At 37.9% G+C, this 24915-nt stretch overlaps 1 protein-coding gene across 1 annotated transcript in view; it reads left to right on the top strand.

The window, feature by feature from the left end:
* The window catches only part of SPTLC1 (serine palmitoyltransferase long chain base subunit 1), a 53329-nt gene extending 28715 nt beyond the window's left edge, over positions 1 to 24614 (top strand). Inside the window, exons 7-15 of the mRNA XM_006272451.4 lie at positions 4471 to 4600; positions 7967 to 8056; positions 8269 to 8376; positions 10989 to 11084; positions 11377 to 11473; positions 12266 to 12320; positions 17934 to 18051; positions 19052 to 19125; positions 20759 to 24614. Of these exons, the coding sequence (XP_006272513.1) occupies positions 4471 to 4600; positions 7967 to 8056; positions 8269 to 8376; positions 10989 to 11084; positions 11377 to 11473; positions 12266 to 12320; positions 17934 to 18051; positions 19052 to 19125; positions 20759 to 20852 (862 nt within the window). The 3' untranslated portion in view covers positions 20853 to 24614. The remainder of the gene's footprint in view (positions 1 to 4470; positions 4601 to 7966; positions 8057 to 8268; positions 8377 to 10988; positions 11085 to 11376; positions 11474 to 12265; positions 12321 to 17933; positions 18052 to 19051; positions 19126 to 20758) is intronic.
* Positions 24615 to 24915: the final 301 nt, after the last annotated feature.

Genomic DNA, 24915 nt, shown 5'->3' with positions numbered 1-24915 from the left:
GCTTAGGAACAGATTCCTTGATGACCTGCCATGTAATCTTTCCAGGTATTGCAGTCAGAGCGACTGGTTTCTAACTCCCCAGATCCTCCCCATTCCCTTTCTTAAAGATGGGCATTATATGTGCCTTTTTCCAGTCATGTAGGACCTCACCCAACCTCTGAGTTCTCATTTATTTCAGTGCATCTCAAAACAGATTCATTCCAGGCTACCAGTCCACAGAGACTATGATGGTATGTCATATTTATTTTTAGAAAAACTAAGATTTAATTTACAGTAATTTTGAGAAGCTTTGTGGGCCAGGTTGGTGGATGGGTGGGGCTCTCTCACTAGTTATGGGCTGGGATATTCTACTGTGCAGTAGCATTGGAGGATGCTGCTCTGCTAGTTGATCTGGGATTAGAAAACCACTTGTGTATGTTAGGGAGTTGCTTAATTTCCTGGTAATTGAGCAGTCGATTGCTGGGCAGAGCTAATGAACTACAGAAGAGGACATAAACTGGATGCTGAACTAGGATGCAGATGTTTACTCACAGATTTACCTTCCAGTTCCTCTCCTCCATTCTTACACCATGCTGCAAAACAAGAGTATCAGAAAGAGTAGAGTATCCCATCTAGACCATCTGAAATAGAAGAGCTCCCACATTTGGTTTGATCTACAAACTGTCAAGATCCTACCAAGGCACAGAGGCTAATGTTCTTTAAACTTCTTGCACTGTAATTTGCTCTAGTGAAATATTGCATAGTGTTTTTACCTTATTACTTATATAACCCAAATCCAAGAAGACTTTGAATTTAAGACTTTGAATTACCTCCCAGTAATTAGATTCTATACACAGATAATTATAAATTTAAGTTTCTATGTATAGATTCTAATTATTAGCGGTGGAGGGCATCTTAAACTTGTCCCTCCCACTCCTCTGGCAGAGAAAACAGCAGCAGGCAGGTAGGTCTGAGGCAGCCAGACCCCCATCTCTTGCTATCACCTTATGTCTGTGCCCTCTGGTGCTTGCCCGCTTGCTAGGTTTTCCCCACCTCCCCCCTTCTGCTGCTTGCTTCTCCCCAGCCCCACCCCACTGCTATTGCTTACCCTATGGGATGCTTCTGGGTTTGGCCCTGGCCTGGCGAGTCAGATGGCAGTGGCAACTCCAGCCCTGGGCCTGGGTCAGAGCAGGAGCTGGAGAAGCTTCCCTGAAGCTGCATGTTGGCCCCCTCCTCACTACTGCTGTTGCCTTCACTGCTGCCTGGCTGGGCCGGGGTGACTCGTGGTGGCAGGGGGAGCATGGGGGAGACTGCATGGAGGGGGTCTTCCTCCCCCACCCCCCTCACAGTGCGAGCTCCCCTACAACCACTAAACTCTGCAGTCTCCTCCATGCTCCACCTGCTGGGGCTGGATCATAGTTTTCTTAGGTGTTCAGACATTCACTTGTGCCAAAATACCTGAGACACAACTTTGGAAGCTATAGTAATCTATAGAATCTTTTTTCTATATTTTATTCTATTTTTATTTTATTTTGTTGTTTTTTCCAAAATAAACACTTCCAGAAATGTTCTTGCTGCTTTCTGGGTTGCCCTTCTTGGCTTCAGGTTGTCCTTACCCATTCTATAATCATTTTCTTATGTATTTAGAAAATAAGAGAATTGTACCAAACAGTGCACTTCAACAAAGCAGAGTCTGTTGAGAACTTACAACTGATTATAAAATAAGATAAATACCATATTTTTAAGGAATTTCAGTCTGTTGCATCAAAATCAAGCATGCCCAAATTTACCCTTCAAACACAGTTCTATGCTGAAAGGTGACTTCACTACAAAAAAAAAAAAAAAAAAAAAAAAGCATCAATTCTAGGTCTATCTTAATTCCCATATAAAACCTAATCCTCTTGCCAATTACAAGATAACTTCTGTCAGCCCAGATCTACAAGCTAAGCCTTTTCTTTCTTGTACAAATCAAAATATTTTGCAAGACAAATCATGCCGTCTTCTATAACTGTAATCAGTACCTTTGAGATTCTACCCTTTGACACCTGTGCAAGTGCGTTCACATCAGTCATTTGAAACTTTCAAAAATAATTGAGGGGAGATAAAAAACAAAAGCTTGTTTTAGCTGCATATGGCTTACAAGAATAAACTACTCCCATTCATTAAAGGTCACAAAGGCTCGGGAAATTCATAAACTTATGGTTATAACTGCTGTCATTCCTTTATAATCAGCAGAACTGGATGTTCACTAATATGTTTTATAACAAAATATGAAAATACTTGTATATAATGTTTGCTCTATCTTGCAAGTCCTGTAGAAATATTAAGCTCAGCCCAGGCATATTGCATGCTGTGAGGTCTGATTGTTCTGAATAGGAGTTGCATATAAAGTATATGTATTGGGGAGGAGGAATATATACTTCAAAGTAGCCATGAAATGTTATGCTGGTTTGCGTCTGTACTGTGCAGAAGTGAATATCCTTTATTCTACCCAAATCTGATCCTGAAGAATTTGAAGAATTGGACAGCAGTCCTAACATTTCCTTCTAATATTGACCCAGTCAATACTGGAATTACTGTTTTAAGAGATTTAAAAACACCTAACACAGTTTTCTGCTCCCCAGGACTAATTATTTTCAAATGTTACTTGATTAGTACAAACTTAAAAAAAATGATCTGCAGAATTTTTTATTTTTTTTTTTAAAGCTTTGTCCATTAAGACCTGCGTGATGTTTTATGAAACTTTGAAACTTAATAGTTATGAAACAACTATACCAGATAAGAAACCAGGACCTAAATTTTTTGTGTTCTGGCATTCTAAGAACATACTACATTGGTGTCAAGAAAATGTAAGCTTGCAAGTGATTGTATTTGCTAATGCTAAAAATAATGAGCTTGTGCTGCAGCCTATCTCTGGTTACCCACCTGACAAGCAATTATTGCCATAATATAAAAAGTAGTTGACAAACTTGTAATAAGTGTGTCTTAAATATTTTTTTTTGCAAAGTTAATGAAGAAAGCTGCATAATAGCTGAAGAGTTTTTGTGACAGATACAAATCCTTGTCTTTGCTATCAATCAAAATGCTTATACAACCACAAAGCTAACAGAAAGGTTCTGCTGGATAAACAGAAAAGCCTCAGATCTAATCTCTCCTCTCAAAAATTTCCTGGTGAGAAATGCAGCCCACTTTATAATAAGAAAATAAGCTATACTTTAGGTTAGATTAGTTTCTGGGAGAACATATACCCATGGCATAAACAACAGTAGCAGACACGTGGTTAGCACTGTATTCTCTAGTCCAGCCAACTCAGTTAGCTCTCTAACAAAAGCTGTAGTTTGCAGATTCATATTTTAAATGAAGGCAGATTAGCATTTACTGCACTGAGTCAATGAAGTATCTTTAAGCTGGATATATTGTATTATTAGCTCTTTTTCACTAGCAGTCTCCATTTCAGTGCCACACAGCATTTCACACTAACACAAAATGCTATATATATATATATATATATAATGCTATAAATTATTTGATATATGAAAATAAAATTGCTGTTGTGATGTTTAATTATTGTATGTGCAGAAAGAGGAACCTATTTTGAACTTTAAATAGTTTTCTTAATATATGCAACTACTACCTTTCTAAAAACGTTTAGTGGGGAAAGATTTATGTATGTTTTTCAAGCTCTCAAGAAATGGCTTATGCCTGGAATTCTGACAGTCCTTAAAAGGTAGGATAAAAGAGAAGGAATGAAGTTCTGAGTGTTCTCAACATTAGTGAGCGTGTCTACTGCACATTTCTCCAATTTGTTGTCTGTGCTGTGCAAATGTGCTGCTAAGGCTGGTGGAAAGTGAGGAGTGTAGGGGTAATTACAGGGCAGGAGTCCTCAACACATGGTTCACAGGCAACATGACAGCCTCCAGCATTGCTTGCAGCCACAGGAAATTAAAAAAGCTAAAACTGAAATGGATGCTGGAATTGCAGCAAAATATTGCCTTCAGCATATTATTTGCTCAGTATTGTTGGGCCAGTGAAAGCTGGTGACCACTGTTGTAGGGGTATTATTGTATAGCCAGTCTATAGAAGGTTGGACTCAAGGGAAGTACCGTTATATATAAGCAGTTCAATGTAGTTCAAAAACTAGGAAATTATTCAGTATGATCCCCAGAGACCAATACATGCTTTGGACAACCTCTGGACTTTGCATTTAATCAATAAAATACAAAGATGTCTCCATATAGCCAGAGAGGGCCAAGAGACTTTAAAATGAGTTTTTTTACTCAATTAAAACAGTGTGTAATATATATTTTATTTAACTACATGTATGAGTAGAGGGAATCTCAAATGCAAAGCAATGTAAAAGGGGTATTAACCAACTTCCTTCTTTCAGGAATTCATATTTTTCAAACTTCTTCCATACTAGTATCATACCAATTTTGAGTACTTTAGAATTATCAAGCTAAACACAAATTTCAAGCATTTCTGTATTTACAGAGATGAGGCTGCCTGCTTTGCTATTCAGAAAGGATTACAGGCATCTCGTAGTAACATCAAGTTATTTAAACATAATGATATGGCTGACCTTGAGCGTCTACTGAAAGAACAAGAGATTGAAGATCAAAAGGTAAAACTCCTTTGAAGAAATGTTTGTAGTCTTTTGCTGATTTTAACTGGGTTGTATATTTGAATGGATGCAATACTCATTGTTTATTATTTGTCTTATACAAACCTCTACTGAATACTTAATACTGTTTATATAATTAAAATGGATTTGGCTGCTGCACATTCATTTACTGTAATTGCGAGAACGAGAATTAGGTTGGAGATGGGAGGTCACTAAGGACTGGGAATCTAAACAGTGTTTTGTACCCTTATACACATTTTTAAAAGAAAGGTGTTTATAACTGATCCCACTTAAGGGATTGTGCCAATAGATTAGTTTCTAAATTGGTGTTAAAACTGGAGACCAATAGTATTTTTGTAATTAAATAATTAAGATAAAACTATATTGTATATGAGGGTAGAGACAGAAGTGACAATTTCCCCCTGATCTGGCCACAGATCTCAGTTTATAGCCATGACCAAACACAAATTCATGGCTGCAAACAGCTTAAAAAATGCCAATTGAATGAGGAGTCAGATGAAGAAGTTTCAAAACGGAACGTCTTTTGTAACTTCTGTTTGTACTGCTGGCCAAGCTTGAGCTGTTTCCAGAATGGTAGGGGGGAAAGGAAGCAGAGGTAGTTCAGTATGGGTTTTTTTCAGTCCCCTCTGGAAAGCTGGGAAGGTATATTGGAGCCCCCCCTCCCCCCCACCCCTCCCCTGTGGCTGGGGAACCCCTAGAATGAGCTCCTGCCACTCTGAACTCTTCCTGCAAAGTGTTCTCAGTTACACGGGGACCTCCACTTCTGTCTGCACTGAGGTGATGAGATTGTTTTAGAATCCTAGAAAATTAGGGTCGGAAGGGAGAGAGATCTAAAGAGTTCCTTTCATAGAATCACAGGAAAATTAGAGTTGGAAGGGTCCTAAGGAGGTCATCTACTCCCACCCCATGCTCAAAGCAGGACTATTCCCAACTAGATCATCTCAGGCAAAGCTTCATCCACTACCTCTCAGGGTAACTTGTTCCAGTGTTTTACTACCCTCCTAGTGAGAGAGTTTTTCCTAATATCTAAACTAAACTTCCCTTGCTGCAACTTGAGACCATTGCTCCTTGTTCTGTCATCTGCCACCACTGAGAACAGTCTAGCTCCATCCTCTTTGGGACCACCCTTCAGGTAGTTGAGGGCTGCTATTAAATCCCCTCTCAGTCTTCTCTTCTCTAGACTAAATAACCCCAGTTCCCTCAGCCTCTCCTCAAGTCATGTGCCCCAGCCCCCTAAACCATTTTTCTGGTCCTCTAATGGACTCTCTCCAATTTGTTCAATTTGTGATAGTGATCTTGATTTCTTGGTAACCCGGTCACAAGCAAATAGTTATTTTCAGCACAGCCAGATGTGAAGTTACATCTAGGAACAGAGAATGCCAGACCATGCTTGCAAGAGAGGAGACTTTGAATTGAAACAAGGTGAAACAATATCACGTTGAAAGATTACTTGTATATGAGCTCCCGGTGTGGTGTCAAAAGTGTTAATGCGACCATTGTACGTAAACAAGGAAATATTGAGTACATGTAGAGGGGTTCTATTACCTCTGTATTAACAGTGGTGCATCACTGCTGGAATACTGTCTCTAGTGATGGTGTCAACAATTTAGATGGGTATTGATAATTAGAGATGATTCAGAAAAGAGCCACAAGAATGATTAACAGTTAGGACTCACTTAATCAGAGTCTATAATTGCCTGTATAGGTGGCTGATAGGGGTGTGCGAAACAGGCTGTATTCTATCTGGATTTGGATTAGGCCCGAATCAGGGACAGTGATTCAATTAGTTGATTCGGATCACTGTCCCCAATTCCATTCGGCCGAATCTGAAGATTCGATGCTGATTCAGAGAATCAGCGATTCGGGCATAGAGACAGCTTGAAATGTTTTTTCTACATACCTTGAGGTACCAGGTGTGGCTCGTGATCATTGTGATAGTAGGGCAGATGGAGCATCCCACAGGAGCATGGAGGGGGGCTCCCACTTGCTTGGTGGTGAGGCCAGAAATGGACCGCAAGCACTTCTAGTCCACTTTCAGGTCCGCTACCGAGCACGCTGCCCTCCCCCCAACCTCGCCTCGACAATTGGCCATGGGCAGACCCCGGGCGCCCCCTGAGACCCAGGAGGCGCCAGTTGCCAAATCACTGAATCTTTCCAAATCTCTCCGAATCGATTCGGAGGGTTCCAATTCCAGTTGGAGAGATTAAAGTAGCTCCTAATTTGATTCAGAGATTTGGTCACCGAATCAGGCCAAATCTTTGCAAATCAAATCAGTGACCGAAGCTTTGCACAGGCCTAGTGGCTGAAATGACATAGAGGACTTTTTGTTCCAGAAAATGAGATAAGATGGCTGGAAGTTGAAGTTAGAGAGATTCAGACTAAAAATAATGCCTGAATTTTTAGGTAAGGATAATAAACTATTGAAAGAATGTTAACAAATGTTGTGGTGTTTTTTCCATTGCCAGCAGTTTTAAAACAAAATTGGAAAAGCCTGCATTAGATGGCAGATTGATAGTGATAGTTCCTTCTAGCCTGGTAATTTATTAATATCTTAGGTTCATGTTACAGAATTGTTTCAGTTATATGTCAACTCCATGTTTTCAGGTTCCATTTTAGAAGCAAGGTTTTTCTTGAATATAGCTAATTAAGTTTTCCTACAAAAGAATCAAATAACCCAGGAAAGGACCCAAAGAGTTAAATGCACTAGAAATATTAAAAGCTGCACTGATTAAAAATTCTACCGTGATATTTTTATTGCATACACAAAAATCTGTAAGCATAAGTTGAGGCTGTAAAGAGCACAGCTTACAGTTTAAGCACATGGATAATTAATGCAATTTTTATGGTTCTTTTAAAGGAAAGGCAGACGTGCACTCAGAACAATACAGAACAAAGGTTCTCTTTAGTAACAAGATCCTGTTAAACTGAGAAACTAACCACTGTAACCTTATGCTGAAAAACCATAAATGAGAACAGTATAAAGATTCTTTTTCCTAAACATTTCTATTGGGTGTGTTGTAAAGATCTCATTTTGAAATATACAGCCCCATATTTTCTTCCACTTAGGACTGCCAGTTCACTGTCTGCGATCACTGATTTGCTACTTAGTGGCAGAGAAACTTAAATTTGATGCAAGATGTAGGAACTTTGAAAAAAAACTCACTAAAACCAAAGAAAATTAGCCACCTATGAGGCATTTAACCTGATTACTAGAGCTTAAGTGCTAACTTGTAAGAGATACATTTATCACAAAACAAGTGATTATCTTTTTTCTTAAAAAACAAACAAACTTCTGTTGTCAGTAACAATCTGTATATACTAAACTGCGTGTTTTTGTTTCCTAAGAATCCTCGTAAAGCCCGGGTAATTCGCAGGTTTATAGTGGTGGAGGGATTATATAGGAATACCGGAGATATTTGTCCTCTTCCAGAATTGGTAAGTGGTTTTGATTTTCTTTTATTTCTTAAGCTGTACGTTATGTTATGAGTACTTGGTGTATTTAATGTTCCTAAAATATTCAGGACAATTTATAGGGTCTTTCATATGATTGTCAGTCTTCTGTGGGGGAAGTGTTTTTACTTTTTCCCAAATTCTGTCAGTAACATTGGACTGTCTTGTATCCTTTGCACCATTGAATAAATCTCCAGATAAAATTGAAGTATAAATACAAAGTGAGGATTTTTTTGGAGGAAAGCCTTTCCTTTGGAGTCCTTGGAGAACGTGGGCGAGGAGTTACTGAACACTTTGGAATAAATGTAAGTAATAATAAATGTCGCAAAAGCTTTGTTTCTTTCTGGGCTTTTTTGGTGTGGGTAGGAGTGGTAGAGAAGGGCAAGTGCTGACACTTGGCTGGAGATTGCAAAAGAGTGGTTTTTATATAGAAATAATTTTTAGTCACTTTAAGGAACTACTGTCTATCTACTTACTGTGCCGAATGTTGATAGAAGAAGAATAATGCAACTTGCACTATTCTCTTTTTATGTCTCTTCTCTCCCTCTCTCTCCTCTTCCATAATGTCCCATTACAATTCATTCTGGATTTGAATTTGTCTCAGACTTCTGTGTCCAGGAATAAAATGTGTTTAGACAAAGTCAATAAAAACTTGTTTAATAATTCGTGTTAGAGTAAGGGAAATAATGATGTGCCATTTCTTATTCTTTGAGGAGAGTGTATTTTGCATCTGGAAGTGGATATATTTTACACAGGGAAATTTTTAACCCAATACTTGTCTCATGCATATGTATTTGTACGTAAACACACAGACACATGCTTCTTCGATTTACATAGTACTAGATTTCTGCATTTGTGGTCGAATTGAATCTTAATTTTAAATACCATAAAATGTTAAATAAAATGTAAGGAGAGGAGAATCCTCTTTTAAAAAATCCTTGTTATAGATTGGCATGTGTCATGACTTTTCCCAAGGCTTTCTTATGATATCCTTTGACTAAAACAACGGCAGCTAAACAATATGGTAACTGTCATACCTGTAATTTGTTCTAGTCTGTGCTTGAGCAAGACATGAGGCTGGGATTGGGCAAAAGTATCTTAAAACGAAAACTAAAAGGTACTAAAGGAGTATCAGTCAGGAATGCCCTGGTTAAGATAGTTCCACTTTTTTGCTTAAATGTTATATTTAACACTGACTGAATTGAGTCTTCAGATTTAAAGACTCTTTAAGGGAGCCATTAAACTTTTAAACATATTTTTATAACTAAAATTCTTGCATTCCAAGAGAGAGATTATATTTTTTTTAAATCGCTGTAGAAAATCTGGCCCATATGTTCCTTTGGCTTTCTGTCAATACAGCCACAATCCCTATAAACTTACACTTTCACAAAAAAAGTCAGAAGCACCCCTCCATGTGTTCCTATTCCCCATTTTCTTTCAGTGGGGATTTGTTGTTTTGCAAATAAAGGCATCTGGGCTCTTCCTCCACTTGTTTTGTAAGCAGGTCCTATAGCCCTGCTATGGCCATAGGACTTTCTTGTGCTAGCAAATTGAAAGCATGAAAAAATGCTTACCTGACATGCCTTGAAAAGGGGAACGGGAGCTGCTGCTCTGGACAGTTCAGCAGCTGTGTGAGGTTGTTCCAATTACAGGTGCAGGAGTTTGTAGCCATGCAAGTGTAGCAAAACTGCTCCAATTTTAGCCCTGCATCATCCAGGATTAAAGTTGAGACGATTTAGCCTATCAGTTACCACTATACCCTGTACACCGAGCAGATAAAAGACAACTGTTGTTTGTTCCCAAAGAGTGGCAGGGGCCTTCCCTTTCCCTTTTGAAGCTCCCCCAAGTAAATGTTTGTCCATGCCCTGAAGTTGAAGCCTATATTGGGGCATTCCCAACTCAGAAAAACCTGCCACCCTGTACTAAGGAACATGGAGTTGGATGATCTATATAACCAAGACCCCTGCAGCTGTTCTCTCCCTTAGTTATGTGAGTTGGACAGGAAAGAGAACCTCTGGGAGACAGTATCAGTACTTCAGAGGCAGCTTCTGCATCATTATGAATGATGAGTGGGCCGAATTGCTTGGCGGTCTGAACCCTGGTATCCTTTGTTCTCTACTGATTCCCTTAGTTCCTTCACACACTTCTCTTCCAACATGGCTCTCTGCCTTCCATATCCACCTCTGCTGCCTCTTCCTATTTGTCTCTTAATCAGTTGCTTTGTTAACTCTCGTAGCCTACGTACTATATTAAAAAAAACCCCCAAAGAATTAGTAAGACAAACATTATAAGAAGTAAAACAAAAGCAGAATTGCCATAAAGTTTGCTTGGCTTACATGTTAAATTCCTTTACGCATTCATAGTCTTTATTGGTCTTGTTCATTCAGAGCGAAGGCTTGTTGCGGTAGATATCTCTGTGCGTTACCATATATCTTACAAAGGAGAACTTTCTTGCAATTTGAGTTAATGAGACAGTTAAGGATCCAAACCCCAGTCCAATTAAACATGTTTTTAACTTAAAATCTATGAGAATTATGCCATGTTTAAGTAGGATTACTTTTGCTTAAAGTAAAGTGTGTTTCTGAACATTTTGCTGAATTGGAGCCTAAAATGGCCTAACTTGATTTTTTAACATGTTGCATACATTACAATGCCTGAACAAATCTAAATAAATTATATATGTAGCCAATATTCTTTATTTGTGTAAGTCAAAAATTGTTACGCTAATTTCAACTGTACTTCGTAATTGATATTTTATGCATATGTGGCAGCTTGTTGAAACTTTTCCAGTTTTTATGAATGTTAAAGTATGGTATTTATTTGAATTGCAGTTTACCCTGCAAATAGTATCAATTTAATAACAAAAAAACCCCTTTCATATCTCGTCCTCTGATTTATTCTGCTCATCAAATGGCAGATTGATGATATAGATCTCATTAGTGCAGACATGGAGAATTCCCTTGCTTCTATTGGAGGATTTTGCTGTGGAAGAACTTTTGTTATAGACCACCAGGTAAGCCAGCTTTTATTTTATTTTTTTAGTGGAGTAGCAGGCTGAGTTACTGAGACAGTGCTTTAATAACTTCCATTTAGAAGCTACATCTTGATTGCATACAGTTTTATTCCACATACCAACCCACTTGTTCCAAAAGATGACGTGGATGAATTAGAGGACTTTGTTAAAAGCTTTATTGAAACAGAAATAGCTTGGTGTTCTGTTATTTAAATCAAATGACATTAAAGATTCTTTGTAGTATCATGAATAAACAAAACTGAAACGTCTGTCTTTTCATTGCTTTTCTCAGCGGTTATCTGGTCAGGGGTACTGCTTTTCAGCCTCTCTACCCCCTCTGTTAGCTGCTGCTGCTATTGAGGCCCTCAACATCATGGAAGAGAATCCAGGTATTTTAATTGGAGAAACAGTGCTTCATGATGTTGCAAAATGTGTTTTCCACCTGCCATCCCCCTTTGAGTCACACTAATGACCATCAAAGTTCAAGATTAAAGGCTTCTGAGCACAGTTTTCTGCCACTGTCACTCTTTATTTATCCTTTTATTCTCTACCTTCCTCATTTATTTTACCCTTTTGTTAAATGATTTGTTTCGCTTCCTTCCCACTGTTTCTGTTCCTGGCATTCTTTAGCTCTTCCTTTTGTTTTAACTCCCACTCTTCCTTTTTTTATCACTACACTATCATAGCTACACTTTCTCCCTCAGTGACAATGAGTGAGATATAGATGTGGAAGGAGCCAGAGAAGGAGCCCCTTTTCAATTTGTAGTGAAAAATAGTTTTAAAACATCAGTTTTGTCAATTCACTCCTCCTAGTTGATACTTGGGAATTTTCAAGGACAATTAAGTGGGGGGAGGGGGGGTGGTATTACTCATGATTCAAGGTTCCTTCCCCTGGTTTTTTTTCTGTTTCTTTCCTCCAAATAGCACTTTCTATATGCTCCAGGATCAGTTGGATCAAATGAACAAGACCTGAATTTATACCTCCTGGAATAGTTTAAGTATAGGGAAATGGCACAGCAGTTCACTTTTCAAAGCCTCTTACATAATGTTGGAAATGGGAATGCGGAGGGTTAAGCAACTCTGAAAGCTTTATACCATGCCTTATTGTAAAACAAACACTTATTGTGGATTTAGAGAAATATAAAGTAGAAATGAGACTGAATCAGTTTTCTTTTGTCTAGACGTTTTTCAAGTTTTACGAGAGAAATGCAAACGGGTTCACAAAGCTTTGCAATGGTAAGCTCTTTATTTTTCGACCATCATCAGTTTGCTTAGCATTTTATAAAGATACCTCTGGAAAAGGACTCGTCAGGCATTTATACGCGTACTTTTTCACGCTGTGACACACTGGATCCCCAGTGTGTTGGAGCAGGCTTGATTAATTGAGTCTGCTCTATACGCGAGTTGACGTGCATGGCACTGTGTTGCATGCAGTTGTATAAGTGGTGAAATGCATGTTGGTGCAGAGAAAATGGCAGCAGTGCACTTTTGAACTAAAACACTTTTGTGTTTTGGTTCAAAAGTGCACCACCACCATTTTCTCCATGCTGATGCACGTTTTGCCATTTATACAAGTGTATGTGCTGCAGTACCAGGCAAGTTTAAAAGCACCCAGCTCTGCGGTGTAAGCATACATACAAATACCCTTCCTCTCCAAGGAATTTGCACTTGTTCTGATACGTAACCTGAGAGGATTGCCAGGAGGCACTATAGCACTTAAATGGGAAAGAAGGCTTCCATTTTTTCCCATTCTCCAAATATGTCATCTTAATATACAAGGCTAGTAAAAATGCATATTAGTCTAGGTCTGAAACTTTTTCGAGTCTACTTACAGATCTTGAAGTGAGATTATCTCCTGTTTGCTTAATGTCTCGATGCATTGATGTTCTCAGGTCCCTGCAGATGAAATTCTAATTTAAATCTCTAACCAACGGCAATATGGCATTGTAGTAGTGTAATGTAGACTGACCATGTATAGCATATTCATGTAGACTGGTAAATATGTCTAATGTAACATCTAATACCCGAGTCATCACATATCAAATTAATATCACAGAAAATGCTTTCAGTCTACAGCATAGTAGATGCTTCTTCACATGACAAAAACTATGCTATAATTAATGCTTATGGAAGCTGGCACTTGAAGTTTAGATTTTAAATAACAGAGCCACTGATTTTTTTGAAAGAGTAAATCTTGCCACTATAGCTTATTATCTCAAAATTTCTGTTTAAGAGAAAACTGTACACTAGCAAAGTTATTGCCAGTACTGAGTTTTGGTTTTTTGGGTTTTTTAAAAAATATAACAGTAGTTTTATGGCACAGTAATTGCTCTAGGTTTGAAAATTAAATAAGGGATTAAAAATAAATAAAAGGCTTATGCTCCTTAATTTATAATTCTAATTCAGCTTTGTTTCATATTTAATTCTTTTTAAAAAATCCATCAGTGCATGGCAGTAATCTATAACCCAATTTTAGTTGCACAATTTTTAATATTTAAGGATTTTTATCAGCTATCAGTTATTTCTAACCATCTGGTTTTATTTCAAAATGGTATTTGTGTTAACCAGCATTCTTCATACCTGCATTTCTGATAGCCATTTACCAGGTAGTCTTATTTTTAATTTAGGAAATGTTCTGGTTATCCTAAGTCACCTGTTGCTCAAAGTTTTGTTTTTTGATTAATCATATCATTTTAAAACAGGTTAATTTCCTTCATTTGTCTGCTGTCGATAGTGTTTGTTTTGGGCCGAAGGCCTGATTGCTTTGAAGATTTATAGAAACTGCTGGTATTTTATAAATAATAGTAAGAAGAGGCAGGTACTGTGACTTAAAATTGTATTTGATGACTGAAAATTGGAATTGGGGTAAAATGGGCTTAACAGGTATATAACTGCACTATTCTATAACACTGGATTTTTTAAAATTCTTTAATTAGAATAGCTTAGGAATGTTCCATCGGAACATATTTTCACTGGAAAAATGTCCATTTGTTCATACAAATGTTTTCATAAAGCATCTACGTTTCAGTGAACTTCCAGTGAACCATGGGCAGGTTGTGGCAGAAATGTGCTTGTTTTCTTGCCAGTTTAATAGGAATCCTAGGCTTCCAGGATTGGCAGTTTTATTTCTTGATGTTACATTACTGACAGTAACAAAACAGTGGGTTTTATACCATATTACTGTCTCTGTTTCATTTCATTATTGTTATTTAGAGCCAGGAGGGTTTACCTAGTCAGATATTTAATAGTTAATCACAAATATCAAGGAAAGACAGCTGGTGGGGATTGGGGCGGGGAGGGGGAAGAGGAGTAGCTTGATGCTGAAAAATAGCCGCACTGTTTTTGATCTAAAACTTAAAAGTTGACCTTTGAGCAAAGATCAAGCATGCAACAACTTAGGCTGGAAGATGTGGCAGAGAAGGAGTTAGACTGGAAACAATAGGCAGCCGTAACTAAAAAGTTGCAACCGGAAGGAGTAGTAGAATAAAATAGTGAGAAGAGGCCTCCAGCTTTACTGTGTATGTCAACAACTAGCTTTTGGAGGGAAGGATAATATTCTTAAACTCTGCAGTAAAGTCACTTAATTATTCCATGCTGTAGTGTCTAACATCTTCTCCTAGGCACCAGGGACAAGTCACTCAACTAGATTCTTCTGTAATGATGCTTGAGGTTGGATGATTTCTCTGCTTTATTTAAAAACAGGGTACATGAAGCAATTGGAGTTAGGAAATAGCTTTATGAAAATTTCGGTATTTTATTGTTAAATTGGAAAAGCTAAGGAAAGAAACAAGAGAAGTGGAGAATATCCTTTAAAATCTTGTGACTCAAACTTATTCCATAGTGCTGGTAGAGAATTTTCCAAAATTTTTCATAGGGAAAGGCAGATTTGTTGAAACTAAAATATTTTGCAGAAATGGTTTTGCAAAAATACAGTATAACCTCATCAATCTGGCATGCTCAGGACTGAGCACCTGCCACCAGGGATATTGTACTCGGGTCAAGGGCATGGCTACCCTGATTAAATTCAGAACTTTGCTTCCAACTTGACATCTGGGAGCCTCAAAGCCCCGAGAGCTCTTGCTCCCTGTCAGTCCTGGTAGACAGGCAGGCAGGTAGAGATCAGAGGACAAGGTTCAGTTTTCTTATTTTTCATTATCTCTTTTCTGTAGAAAATGAAGATAATCCTACTTGAAAAAAAATCCATTTTTTTTCCAGACTTCTCTGTGCTACACGTACTCCTTTATTCACAAATATTCCTTTTGGATTTTATTTCATGTAAGCAAAGGCCGCAAGAAAACATAGTTAATTCTTCTTTTACATGCAGTAAATTGCCCTTTGTCTGAAAGAGCCATGTTAAACTTATTGTTCAGCATTAGTTGGATGGCAGCTTGAGTCAGATGAAGGTTAGTTAAAAAGAGTTCTTATGGATAGGAGGAACGTTAAATTAAGCACCAGATTGGGATTTGCAAGCACTCTGTGAGTTGAGTGTATAGTTCAGACAAAGCAGTATTGTGTGGACAGTCAGTGAGATTCAAGGTGTGAATTGGCAGTGTTACAAAGGTAGTTCCCTGCTCTGTACCTTAGTTCTTGCCTACCTTTTCTCACTTCCCCATTTTTTTTCTTTCTGATCTTGTTCCTAAATACTTTACCTGTTTTAAATTTAATATGGTTGAATGTTACACAGTTAGCTGCAAAAATCATTATAGTGTTTGTGACTCGTATCCTTAAAATCTCCTTGTCATCAATGGCATGTGGCGTTCACAGAGTTCTGTCAGAACTTTGTACTTGGTCTTAGAACTAAGAAAGTATTTACCTGCACAAAAGCTTTCTAGTTCTGTGTTCAAGCTGGCCTGATGAAATCTTGTTTGGCTAAATTTTCCACTTTTTTAGAATTCTGCTTCTCTAGCTTTAGGTAATTATTAAGGAATGAACCTAAACCCTGCTATCTGTGACGATATACATTTCCATTTGTGTTTCTACTTTGTAGAATAGCCTTACACTGCCTTGGGTGGCTTTACCATCCATCATCTTCCTCAGCATTCTTGGGGATGTATGCCAATATTGAAACACTTTAAGTACTTGACTTTAAGAAGCAGCCTTGTATTGTATGTTTGAAAACATATGTAAATGTCTGCATGACACAATAGTGTCTACAGTTCTGCAGCTTTCAAATGGGAGGCTGCGTTGACTTCCCTTTGAAAATTGGGCCCTTCAGTGAAGCTTTGTGGAAGTAATACAAGGCACACTTCATGCCTGAAAAACCTCTCTTCTTTCCACGGTGTTATTAATTCAGTATGTCTCTGGCACTCTGTCCCTTGAGCTGTCCTGCTTAATAGGAAATTAATTGTAAATTTACAGTACAGGCAACCCCCGCTTAAACCTGTTTCACTTGGTGCTATTTTGCTATAATGCTCATTTTAAATTGATACCTGATTTCGCTTAGCGCTCAGTGAGTTTCATTATAACGCTCTCACTCACCATCTTGGGTCATTAAAAACACTTGCGGTCGCCATCTTGTAGCAGCAAATAGTTTTGGTTTCGCTTCATGCTCAGTTTTTCAGGAACCAATTAAAAGCGCTAAGTGGAAGTTGCCTGTACATGGTCCATAGTACGAGCTGACCATAGTCAGGAAGCCTAAGTTAAGACTGATACTAGCTGTATAGTTAACATATATGAAATGTTGTTTGGGAGCAAAGGTTTGTAGTTGATTTTCCACTTCCCACACCCACCCAATCCTACTTGAATATTGGCTATATCTCCTTGACAGGATTTATACAATACTGTATGTAACAGGGTAATATTTCATGTCTATAGTGACCATATTTTACAGGAATCTGATTAACACTCTTCTCTGTGAGCAGGAAAATCTACAACATATGAGCCACTATAGTACCAAATAAAATCTGTCAAAAATGTACTATAACTGTTGCTTTTTTGTGATGCTTGCTATGTTTTATAAAAGCTGTTTATCATCCCTCTCTGGAGAAATTGCTAATTTAATTCACTGCCCAAAACAAAATACTGTTTTTCCACATCCTTCCTTAAATAGGTAAAAGGCCATGCTAAACGTCCCGTCCCTGTTCCCCCTGCCTCCCCCATAAGCTTAAACGGACTGATTTGGGGTGGTTAGCTGTATTTTTGTTGGCAAAACAGACTGGGCTTAAATAACCGAACTTATGTGTTTTGAAAAGATTTGAAAGCATCCCATTCTTGAAAAACAACAAATGGTTTATTGTAATATACAGGCTTAATGCAACTAGATTTATAAAACTCCTAAGGAAAGACCCTAAACTTATTTAAAAATTGTGTTAAAGTTTAACATTGGCTGTGGCAATTTGAAATGTAAACAGTGAATTCCCATTTCTGTTGTACATTCTGTTGGAGTAGTACAAGTTATTAAAGTAAAACAAGAAAAATTAGACAAAGTCAGTTGGAGAAAAGCAGATGAAGAATATCAGGATAGGTGTTGTATTAAGAAATACAACTGAACTAAAATAAGGACTATCTTGGCCAAATTCACCACAAGTAGGTTTTTTACATGAAAGAAAGTCTAGGTGTATTCACCTGAAGAATCAAATGTTTTCAGTGAGTTGTCACACAGTTCTATAGCTTATTTTGTATTGTGGTTGCTGGTATAGACAAGTCAAAGGGTATAAAGCTTTTCTGTGCCACAGATTTCATTGTAGATTTGTAACATGCTCCTAGTGCTAAACTGTTTAATACAGGCATTCAGGTAAAACCATCAAAAACCTGTAGAGCTTCAAAAACATGTATTTGAAAGTCATTTATATACTTTCGTATTCTTTACCGTGATAGGCTGGACACTAAAAGTATTTGATTTTGTTTCAGCATTTCGGGTTTAAAAGTAGTGGGTGTGTCATTTTCGCCAGCAATACACCTACAGCTGGAAGAGAGCCAGGGATCTCGAGAGATCGACATAAAATTACTCAAGAGAATTGTAGATTATGTAAGTGTCCCTTTTTCAATCAAAACATAATTTCTCTTTAAACAAACTAGCAAAGTAATCACTACATGTGGACAGAGTCCATGTCTGTACTGAAAGTGGTAAGTATCACCAGTACAGCACTATCATTATAAAAGAAGTCAGTCATTATGCTCAAGGATACATTGAAATATTGGTGCATAGAAGCAAAGTAGAGACTCCTGACAGTAGATTCCTTTAGCCCTCTTTATTTTATATTTTGCTAACCCTGTAAATAGTTAAGCAACTTAAATAGTAGCACTTTCAAACTGATTAGCTTCCTAATCAGTGAAGTAGCCACTCCTTAGTACTTAAAGTACCCCCACTGACTTGAGATCCATGAAGTACCTAAGATAACAGTCCTCACAGTCCATTTTAACTTCAGAACTCCCAAAAGACAGTCATCTGTACAAGGAAATATCAAAACTATACTTCTGTATCAGTCCTTAAAAAAAAAAAAAAAGCCTTATCTGAGGTTTCTAAAACTTAAAGCTTAATGATTCAGTGTGTACAGGGTTGTTTTTTATTGTTTTTAATGCTCTGTTTTATGAGAGTGCTAAAGTAAGTACACTCAGGGAGTAGGGTGGAAAGCAGTGTGTTCAAATTGCAACAGAGTAGGTTGAAATCAAATCTTAGGGAAGATCTTCCTAACTGTAAGAACAGGGACACTGGGGCAAGCTGCCTAGGAAAGTTGATTAATCTCCTTCACTAAAAGTTTTCCAAAAGTCTGAATAAATGTATGTCTAACTTAGGAACAGTGAATCATGCATCTTTGCAGTGGTTAGGTCCCTTCCAAACCCTAGCATTCCAGTAATTCTTCTAATATTGAACTCAGTGTTCCTGGCTTTGATCCCTACTTCTTTTTGTTGTGCAAAATTTTGCCATATTTGTCTTCCAAACAGTATGTAAATACTGTTTAGACCATGTTTTAATGTAGTACATTTTAGTTTCCAGTGGCTTAACTGATAAATTTATGTATCTGCAGTGTATGAACAATGGTATTGCATTAACTCAGGCCTGCTATCTGGAGAAAGAAGAAAAATATCTCCCTCCACCTAGGTTAGTAAAATTCAGAGACTATTTCTTTTTATGTAGTTTGCATGAGAGAGCTTATTATAATAACAGTCCTTTTCTGCTTTAAGCCTTTTTAATAATCTGCAGTGTGAAGACTGGGAAAACATGCGAACAGTAGAACTTATTAGCTGAATCTTACAGATCATAGGTGTCAAATTCATCAGGTCTCATGGGCCAGATGAGTGGTGCAGCCCAGCATACCAGATCCAGTGCACAGGGCCTGGTTGGTGCCCATCGTATACGAAACAGGCCCCAGACTGATCCTGCCTGAAGCCTGCTTGTTGGCCCTGGCCCTGTATGCAGTGCACAGGGCTGGTCCAGCATGTATCACATGCGGTTTGGGTTCAGTCCAAGACCCAAGGGCAGCACTGCAGGCTGCGTTATAGGGTTTTGCAGGCTGTATATTTGACAACCCTGTTATAGATAATTGTATTGTCTCAAATGGCTTGCTATACTCCAGTTTCCTGCCAGGTAGTTTTTCATAAAATGCTCATTGATCTTGAGAGAAAGTGAGACTGAGATGTTGAGTGATGGACAAGTGGCACACTAAGGTCTCTGACACACACTACTCTTAAGACATGATTGACTGGTTAATCACATCTTAAGTAGTGACCTGGCCACACATTCATCCATTTAATAGTGTGATAAAACCAGGAATAAGCGACAGTGCATATATATTGGTTCCTATCACACATTTAATTGAATGTGTGGCCAGTGCTCCCAGCCTCTGGAGCATGCTTCCAAGTGCTCCAGAGATTGAGCGCACTGGTTAGCTGATTGGGGCTCTCAGCTGGGGGGAGGACAGTGAGCTTCCGCCCTGGGAGCCCTGATCAGCTGATGGAGCTCTGAGCCACAGAAATGCAGCATGCCTCATTATCCTCATCTGCAGCTGAGCTTTTTGATCACTGACGGGGCTCTCAGCTGTAGGGGTGCAACGTGCACTCCTGCAGCTGGGCGCCCCATCAGCAATCAGGCTGGACCTGATGATCTGTAGGCTCCCTTCCAGCCCCTAACAACTATGAGGCAATCATCGTTCCCAACTATGGGGGGTCAGTATGCACTTCCATGGCTGGGAGCTCCATCGCCTGATTGGAGCTTTTGGCCTCAAGAGCATATGGTGCACCTCTGGGGTTGAGAGCGCTGATCAACTGATGGGGCTCCCAGCCATGGGACCAAAGTCTGCTGGGCTAGGGGAAGCCTGGGAGCATGATCTCAGGCTCCCCAGCAGTATGGCAGGATAGGATCTGATGCTGGATCGCACAGTTGTGCCTCCTGCCATGCATGTGCGATATGGCTGGAAGCATGATTGTTAGGATTGCACATAAGATCCCAGTGCATCTCATTTTTATCATCTGTCAGTGACCTTAATATCTAATGAAAGGGAACTAAACATAGCCATGTTCTTTCCCAAAGAATGGTAAGTGCTATCCAAAGCCCCGATCTAGCCATATGGTTTGCTTATTAACATACTGAATTAATCTATGGCCCAAATGCTACCTTTGACCAAGGAAGTTGCTTTCATCCTGATACATATTGAAACTAGTACAGAAAAAATTAAAAAGCCCAGGTGGAAACATCTGCCATTACAGGACCTAATTGTTCTTGTTTTCTTTTTCAGTATTCGAGTAGTGGTAACAGTGGAGCAAACGGAACAAGAACTGGACAGAGCTGCATCATTTATCAGGGAAGCTGCACAGTCTGTACTGAATTAGACTGCTGATTTGGATACTTTTTTTTTCATATAAGGACACCTGTTCCAAAGTATGATCTCTTGGTTTCCATTCCAAATGTTTAAGCTATTAATGGCTTGTCTATTGATGGAAAGGAAAGCTTGTTGATTAACAGGGTTATTACAGAATGGTACAGGTTTGAGGGGCTGAATGATGAAGTTAATTATTTCCTACACACACACACACACACACACAAACACATACACACGCATTCTACATACAGGGTTTAGACTGCTTTTTAGTAACATTTAAATGGATTGTTATTGTTTCATCCAAGTATTCCCCCCCATTTTCTCTTAAAAGCCTTAAATTCCTTCCCTCAACCCCTAAATGAGTTAAATATTTCAAACGCTCATCTTCTTCTAAAAAGTTTCATATATGTAATTTTAATGAGAATGTAGGAATTTTGAACATCTTCTTTTAAGTATTTGTTTAACATACTACTTCTTTCAAGATGTTCCTGATACTGTCAAAAGCTAAATAATCTCTTAAGAAATTATTTTGAACAATATAAGTACTTAAGTATTTTATTGTTGTAATATATTGCGTGCTTAATTTCTTACACACTAATACTTTCTTTAAACTGTTTCCTGAAATCAGTTCTTAAGCATCCCTCCCCAGTTAATTCTGTTACCACCCAGGCAAATTCACATCAAATACTGTTTACTTAATGTATTGGGCCTGTGAATATATACGTTTGACATATTATGGATGACTCTTTTAACTATTGTCATATACCTAAATTATGACCTTTAACTTTGGAATTTGCTACTTTTCATGTGGTGTGTACAGTCAGGAACCTAAAAACAAGTCTTGAAGAAATGAGACAGACATAAATAACTTTAAAAAATGTTGAATAATAGTTTATTCAAGCAATGTGGGATGTACTAAAACAGCATCTCAAAAGTTAAATTCCTAATTCGCTTGCCAATAAAATGTAATCTGGAGTGGGACTTTCCAAAATATCTAAAGGATTTTAGGTGTAAAATTACTATTTGAAATGCATCTAAACTTGTACATTTTAAATCCCTGTGGTCCTTTTGAAAATCTCCACCTAAGGGGCAATGCTGTAAAATTTTGCAATAAACATTGTACCAGTCATTGAGAAAACAGCTGGTGGGGGGAGCAACAATAAATTGTAACTTTTATAAAATAAGAACCACCATTTATGTATTCCAGGACTTTTTTTAGAAAGACTGTTTTGAAAACACTTTGTATTCTGCCTGTCCTGTATTTTGGGTTGTTTTATACTTATGTGCCTTTTTGGTTGCTGCTAGAAGGACTACAATACTATTTTTGGGAAAGAAATTTATTAAATAAAAAAGTTAAACATACATTTGATTGAAATGTTCACCTATCACACAGTTTAACTGCCTTGTTGAATATTCTAAATGAGACACTTTACAGCCTAATTTTTTCAGTACACAGCAAACTTGTTTGTAGGCTGTCTTTCCTAGTCTCTCAAGATATTTGCACTCAAATACACCACCTAAAGTTGTGTGGGGCACTTCCATGACTGAACCTACTGGCAGTGAGAGCAGTGCCCCTGAAGTCATTGATTGCATCTGGAGACCTTCACTGAAATGTGAAGGAATGACGGAAGCGCTATAGTAATACAAATACTTAGGAGCCTGTACTGAAAACAGAAAGCCATGTCACAACACACTTTGTGATAATATAACAAGACTTTGAAGGGCTGACAACCTAAAGAAAGAGGCGAACTGAAAACTAAGAGACAGACCAATTGACTTGCCAGAAGTCCCTCAGCAAAAGCCTGTGACAGGACTAAGAATTGAACTCTACCACTAACTGTACTATTTTTTTTTAATCCACAACATGCAACTGCAATGTTGAACATGTTGGGCAAGCTTGAGCCATTAATGCGAGGTTGGGACTGTCAACATGGAATGAGCAAGATGACGTGTAAGCATAGCACAAATTTAATGTTGAAATATTATGTTATAGATTTAATACTCGGTGTACTTGTGTTTTCTTTCACACTTGAGCAGACGACTAATTTTGTGTTCTGTTTGCCTTTGGGTGGATTTTCCTTGATATTTAAAGGACCAAAAATATAATAGGGGCTAAGCATGCTTCTTATTAAAAGGTGAAATTTGTGACAAATTCAAAGGCCATGAATTATATGCAACCTTCATCATAAGGTATTTTCTCCTCTGTTTTTAATGGGCATTCTAATCTGTCTAATTTTGCTGATATCGGCATGCTATTTTAATTGGTTAAAGCGCTCTCAGTTAATTTCACCTGAAAGCCTGACCTGTTATTTTGAGACTGGATCGTTTGCCTCCGTTGCTGCCTTTGATGGTGCTTAAGGCAGCACTTGGTTCATAACTGAGGTGTAACGATTGTGACTAGCTGTATTTGAATTATTTTGGAGTGCACGTTCCTACTGACAGGCTATATAACCACTTCTCTGAGATTACAGAGTCCTGATTGGCACAGAGAGCGCTCATCTGTGCCTGCTTTGGCAGAACTGGTCTTTCCATCTTGATACTTTTTTTAAAGTTATGTTTCTTTATATTTGACAGAGTAAGCAGATGGAGTTGATCATGATTATGAAGAGGTTGTTGGCTGGAGTTAGAGGATGACAGGTGATTCTATTTAATTTAGGAAGTCATTGGAAATTTGTTAGGACTAGTTTTCAGTGTTGTCATACTGGAAGATACATACAATGAGAAATGAGAGGGAAAGCCATTTTAATTGATTTGTGGTTATAAAGTAAATTACTATGAATTAAATTCCCTATTTTTATGCATTTCAGAAGTCATAATTCTTAAAATGGGAACAGGATTCAGTCCTGTTAAATAATAACAAAGCATAAGCCATGTTAGCCAAAGGTGGATCAAAGCCAGAGATGCTTTATCCTGAACTGTTGGAGTTAAAGATCCAGATACTTAAATCTATGCTGATTTTTACAGCAACTGAAAATCTAGTAAAGAGAGCTTTGTCTTGATAAGACTATAGGCTAATATACCTCAAGTACAGATTAAAAGTATATTTGGTCAAGAGTAACTTTTAATAAAAGTTAACATCTGGTACCATGGGGAAAAACATGTTGAACCTAATTAGTAGGGAAACTTTATTGGGTTGACCTGTTAATTAAGCAGGCTAGTTATGAAATAATATAATTTGTAATACTTGAGAGGCTAAAAGAGCTGAGTAGTATGGAGCTATAAATTTTATACTGTAAAATTATTTTTGGATGAAGAAACTACTTGGATGATTATTTTAAAAAAAAGGAAAGAAAGAAAAGAAAAAACCATGTAGTTTACGTGGAACATTTGAAAATAATTGATTTTTTTTATTATTAGTTTAGCTCATTGCTTTTATAAGGAAATCTGCAATTCCCCTTTTATTTATGCTAGAAATCATTATTTTTGGATGAGGGCAAAATACATAAGGAAAACATTAAGAAAGAAGTGAAGGTATGGCTGAGCAACTTTGATTTTACACTTTTGAAATGTGATCCAGGTCACTGCAGAGAATAGTGTACTGTCTCCTTTTTGTCACTCCATCTGGACCTTATTTTAAACAGGGTTGTGGGGTGTTGGCATTCACCGATCTATGAAGCTGCTACTGCAAACGTATTTCACGTTTAAAGATGATTCAAGAAATATACGTGAGCTGTAAATGTTGCTTGAACAAAGGAAATATTTAGAGTTAACACAAAGCATTTGTGCATTAAACTGTTTCAGTATCCCAATAAAAGGAAGTGTCTGGAGAACATTTTTGGTGTGTTTTTATGTTCCTTGGCAGTTTCATGTTAATCGGTCTGTCTTGATATTAGTTTCTTGGCCTGTGTGCGCTAGATCGTTCCAAAATATGCATAATAAAAGTAAGGCCAGATACCCTAATAAAATGGTCTTAAGATTCAAATAAGAAAATCCCAAGGTTTTGAGAGGCCCTTTTGAGAAGTCCACACCCATCCTGATGATGATGATGATGTCAGATCACCCTGTTTTCCCAGCATTCTTCCTCTGTCTGCAACTTCCTTAGGGTGTTACCTCTTGTACCTCACCTTACTGGG

This window comes from Alligator mississippiensis, chromosome 3, assembly GCF_030867095.1.
Source record: "Alligator mississippiensis isolate rAllMis1 chromosome 3, rAllMis1, whole genome shotgun sequence".
Classification (NCBI taxonomy): Eukaryota; Metazoa; Chordata; order Crocodylia; family Alligatoridae; genus Alligator; species Alligator mississippiensis.
This window is presented reverse-complemented; position numbering and strand designations above follow the sequence as displayed.